Consider the following 5,000-nt stretch of genomic DNA (forward strand, 5'->3'; position numbering starts at 1 on the left):
ATTCCCTGCATTGTTGATGTTTGCATTCTTAAACCCCTGAAATAGCCACAGATTGCTCATATCAGCAGGTTTGCCTCATTAGTCTCTGTCCCCTCGTTAGTGACGACGTGCAGAAATGGACACAATAGCCCTGTGCCGTCATATTTAAGAGCTTTTCTCCCACTCTTTATCTCTCTCCCTCTTCCTCTCCCTCTTCCTCTCTCTTTCTCTCTCTCACTCCCTCTCTCTCGCCCTCATTGTGTGCTTTCTCCTTTGTTTCTGCCCTTCCCACAGTGCCTGCCAGCCTGTTTGTTTCAGTTCTATTCCTTGCAGCTGATATCATACGATGGTGAAAGAAATTTAGAATTAGTCTTTAAAACACGAAGACACACTGTAACTGAACCCAGTGCCTGCTGCTGTTTCTGTGAGACCAAACTCAGCCAATCACAGCGCTGTTAACAAGGGCACAGACACCTGCAGCCAATCACAGTGCTGTTAACAAACTCAGGAAACAGACCCCTCCACCACCCCGAGCCAGATTATTATGAATATGATAAAATTGTGCTGATGTAATTTCCCATGCATGGTGAAGTCATGTTCTGTGCGTGATGATGTCATGTTCTGTGTGTGGTGATGTCACGTCCTGGGTGATGATGTTATGTCCTGTGCGTGATGATGTCATGTCCTGTGTGTGATGTAATGTCCTGTGCATGATGATGTCATGTCCTGTGTGTGATGTAATGTCCTGTGTGTGTTGTCATGTCCTGGGCGTGATGATGTCATGTCCTGTGTGTGATGTCATGTCCTGTGCGTGATGATGTCATGGCCTGTGTGTGATGTTGTCATGTCCTGTGAGTGATGATGTCATGTCCTGTGTGTGATGTAATGTCCTGTGCGTGATGATGTCATGTCCTGTGTATGATGTAATGTCCTGTGCGTGATGATGTCATGTCCTGTGTGTGTTGTAATGTCCTGTGTGTGATGTCATGTCCTGTGTGTGATGTCATGTCCTGTGTGTGATGTCATGTCCTGTGTGTGATGTCATGTCCTGTGCGTGATGTCATGTCCTGTGCGTGATGTCATGTCCTGTGTGTGATGTCATGTCCTGTGTGTGATGTCATGTCCTGTGTGTGATGTCATGTCCTGTGTGTGATGTGTTCTCACCCTCTACGTGGATCTCGGCGTGGCGGCTCTCACAGCCCAGCCGGTTACAGGCGCGGCAGACGTACACCCCGCTGTCCTCCTTCTTCACCCGCTGGATCGTCAGCGTCTGATTCGCCTGCGTGAGGACCACACCTACAGGGGGCGGGGCGTGTGTCAGAACCACACCCACAGGGGGCGGGGCATGAGTCTGAGATTGGTTGGTTGGTTGGCTGAGTGGTTGGTTGGTGTGTGTGAGTGTGAGGTCCCTGCTTACCTGACCCCTCCCGCAGGGTGTGGTTGTTCTTGGTCCAGAGGACGGTGGGCCTGGGCGTCCCGGTCGCAGGGCACAGGAGGGTGGTGGTGTCACTCACGTTCACTCTCTGGTCTGTGAGGTTCGCCAGGATCCTGGAGCGCTGGAGAGCTGGGGACACGGACATTCTCAGAGTGTATGTGTGTGTGTGTGTGTGTGTGTGTGTGTGTTTGTGTGTGTGTGAGTGTGTGTTTGTGTGTAATGTGTATGTGTGTGTGTGTATGTAAGAGTGTGTGTGTGTGTGTGTGTGTGTGTAATGTGTGTGTGAGTCTGTGAGTGTGTGTGTGTGTAATGTGTACGTGTGTGTGTGTGTGTGTGTGTGTTTGTGTGTGTGTGAGTGTGTGTGTGCGTGTGCGTGTGTAATGTGTGTGTGAGTGTGTGTTTGTAATGTGTGTGTGAGTGTGTGAGTGTGTGTGAGTGTGTGTAATGTGTATGTGTGTGTGTTTGTGTGTGTGTGAGTGTGTGCGTGTGCATGTGTAATGTGTGTGTGAGTGTGTGTGTGTAATGTGTGTGTGAGTGTGTGTGTGAGAGTGTGTGTGTGCGTGTGCGTGTGTAATGTGTGTGTGAGTGTGTGTGTGTAATGTGTGTGAGTGGGTGAGTGTGTGTGTGTGTGAGTGTAATGTGTATGTGTGGGTGTGAGTGTGTGTGAGAGTGTGTGTAATGTGTGTGTGTGTGTAATGTGTGTGTGAGTGTGTGAGTGTGTGTGTGCGCGCGTGTGTGTAATGTGTATGTGTGTGTGTGTGTGTGTGCGTGAGTGTGTGTGTGTGCGTGTGTAATGTGTGTGTGAGTGTGTGTGTGTGTAATGTGTGTGTGAGTGTGTGTGCGTGTGCGTGTGTAACGTGTGTGTGAGTGTGTGTGTGTGTGTAATGTGTGTGTGCGTGTGTGTGTGTGTGTAATGTGTGTGTGAGTGTGTGAGTGTGTGAGTGTGTGTGTGTGTACCTGTGAGCTCCAGATGGTGTAGGAGGCAGGGTGTGTGTGTGTGTGTACCTGTGAGCTCCAGACGGTGTAGGAGGCAGGGTGTGTGTGTGTGTGTACCTGTGAGCTCCAGACGGTGTAGGAGGCAGGGTGTGTATGTGTGTGTGTACCTGTGAGCTCCAGACGGTGTAGGAGGCAGGGTGTGTGTGTGTGTGTACCTGTGAGCTCCAGACGGTGTAGGAGGCAGGGTGTGTGTGTGTGTGTGTGTGTACCTGTGAGCTCCAGACGGTGTAGGAGGCAGGGTGTGTGTGTGTGTGTGTGTACCCGTGAGCTCCAGACGGTGTAGGAGGCAGGGTGTGTGTGTGTGTGTACCTGTGAGCTCCAGACGGTGTAGGAGGCAGGGTGTGTGTGTGTGTGTACCTGTGAGCTCCAGACGGTGTAGGAGGCAGGGTGTGTGTGTGTGTGTGTGTGTGTACCCGTGAGCTCAAGACGGTGTAGGAGGCAGGGTGTGTGTGTGTGTGTACCTGTGAGCTCCAGACGGTGTAGGAGGCAGGGTGTGTGTGTGTGTGTACCTGTGAGCTCCAGACGGTGTAGGAGGCAGGGTGTGTGTGTGTGTGTACCTGTGAGCTCCAGACGGTGTAGGAGGCAGGGTGTGTGTGTGTGTGTACCCGTGAGCTCCAGACGGTGTAGGAGGCAGGGTGTGTGTGTGTGTGTACCCGTGAGCTCCAGACGGTGTAGGAGGCAGGGTGTGTGTGTGTGTGTACCTGTGAGCTCCAGACGGTGTAGGAGGCAGGGTGTGTGTGTGTGTGTGTGTGTACCCGTGAGCTCCAGACGGTGTAGGAGGCAGGGTGTGTGTGTGTGTGTGTGTACCCGTGAGCTCCAGACGGTGTAGGAGGCAGGGTGTGTGTGTGTGTGTACCTGTGAGCTCCAGACGGTGTAGGAGGCAGGGTGTGTGTGTGTGTGTACCTGTGAGCTCCAGACGGTGTAGGAGGCAGGGTGTGTGTGTGTGTGTACCTGTGAGCTCCAGACGGTGTAGGAGGCAGGGTGTGTGTGTGTGTGTACCTGTGAGCTCCAGACGGTGTAGGAGGCAGGGTGTGTGTGTGTGTGTACCTGTGAGCTCCAGACGGTGTAGGAGGCAGGGTGTGTGTGTGTGTGTACCTGTGAGCTCCAGACGGTGTAGGAGGCAGGGTGTGTGTGTGTGTGTGTACCCGTGAGCTCCAGACGGTGTAGGAGGCAGGGTGTGTGTGTGTGTGTACCTGTGAGCTCCAGACGGTGTAGGAGGCAGGGTGTGTGTGTGTGTGTGTGTGTACCCGTGAGCTCCAGACGGTGTAGGAGGCAGGGTGTGTGTGTGTGTGTGTGTACCCGTGAGCTCCAGACGGTGTAGGAGGCAGGGTGTGTGTGTGTGTGTACCTGTGAGCTCCAGACGGTGTAGGAGGCAGGGTGTGTGTGTGTGTGTACCTGTGAGCTCCAGACGGTGTAGGAGGCAGGGTGTGTGTGTGTGTGTACCTGTGAGCTCCAGACGGTGTAGGAGGCAGGGTGTGTGTGTGTGTGTACCTGTGAGCTCCAGACGGTGTAGGAGGCAGGGTGTGTGTGTGTGTGTACCTGTGAGCTCCAGACGGTGTAGGAGGCAGGGTGTGTGTGTGTGTGTACCTGTGAGCTCCAGACGGTGTAGGAGGCAGGGTGTGTGTGTGTGTGTGTACCCGTGAGCTCCAGACGGTGTAGGAGGCAGGGTGTGTGTGTGTGTGTACCTGTGAGCTCCAGACGGTGTAGGAGGCAGGGTGTGTGTGTGTGTGTACCTGTGAGCTCCAGACGGTGTAGGAGGCAGGGTGTGTGTGTGTGTGTACCTGTGAGCTCCAGACGGTGTAGGAGGCAGGGTGTGTGTGTGTGTGTACCTGTGAGCTCCAGACGGTGTAGGAGGCAGGGTGTGTGTGTGTGTGTACCTGTGAGCTCCAGACGGTGTAGGAGGCAGGGTGTGTGTGTGTGTGTACCTGTGAGCTCCAGACGGTGTAGGAGGCAGGGTGTGTGTGTGTGTGTACCTGTGAGCTCCAGACGGTGTAGGAGGCAGGGTGTGTGTGTGTGTGTGTACCCGTGAGCTCCAGACGGTGTAGGAGGCAGGGTGTGTGTGTGTGTGTACCTGTGAGCTCCAGACGGTGTAGGAGGCAGGGTGTGTGTGTGTGTGTACCTGTGAGCTCCAGACGGTGTAGGAGGCAGGGTGTGTGTGTGTGCGTACCTGTGAGCTCCAGACGGTGTAGGAGGCAGGGTGTGTGTGTGTGTGTGTACCCGTGAGCTCCAGACGGTGTAGGAGGCAGGGTGTGTGTGTGTGTGTACCTGTGAGCTCCAGACGGTGTAGGAGGCAGGGTGTGTGTGTGTGTGTACCTGTGAGCTCCAGACGGTGTAGGAGGCAGGTAGTCTCCCTGGTCTTGGTGTTCTCCACCTGGCAGGCGTAGAGGCCCTGGTCTCTGTGGGACAGGTTGGAGAGGGGCAGGTCGAGCGTGACGTTGGGCCCCCCCAGGCCAGAGAGCACTGCCTGGGGCAGGGGCCGAGGGGGCAGGGCCAGGCCACGGCACGGCTGCACGGGCAGGAAGTGAGCTGGACTCCACTGCTCCCCTCCCAGCCGGAACCAGCGCAGGTTCCTGTAGATCAGCTTATCAGC

The 5,000-nt window shown here is 54.8% G+C and overlaps 1 protein-coding gene across 2 annotated transcripts in view; it reads right to left on the reverse strand.

Moving 5' to 3' along the window:
- The window catches only part of kdr (kinase insert domain receptor (a type III receptor tyrosine kinase)), a 42,089-nt gene that overhangs the window by 17,511 nt on the left and 19,578 nt on the right, over window positions 1-5,000 (reverse strand). For both annotated transcript variants that reach the window (XM_061238821.1, XM_061238820.1), the window contains exons 13-15: window positions 4,724-5,000; window positions 1,397-1,543; window positions 1,144-1,275 (exon numbers count right to left, since the gene is read on the reverse strand). The exon at window positions 4,724-5,000 is cut by the window's right edge and continues 71 nt beyond it. In XM_061238821.1, coding sequence (XP_061094805.1) covers window positions 1,144-1,275; window positions 1,397-1,543; window positions 4,724-5,000 — 556 coding nt within the window. The remainder of the gene's footprint in view (window positions 1-1,143; window positions 1,276-1,396; window positions 1,544-4,723) is intronic.

This window comes from Conger conger, chromosome 4, assembly GCF_963514075.1.
Source record: "Conger conger chromosome 4, fConCon1.1, whole genome shotgun sequence".
NCBI lineage: Eukaryota > Metazoa > Chordata > Actinopteri > Anguilliformes > Congridae > Conger > Conger conger.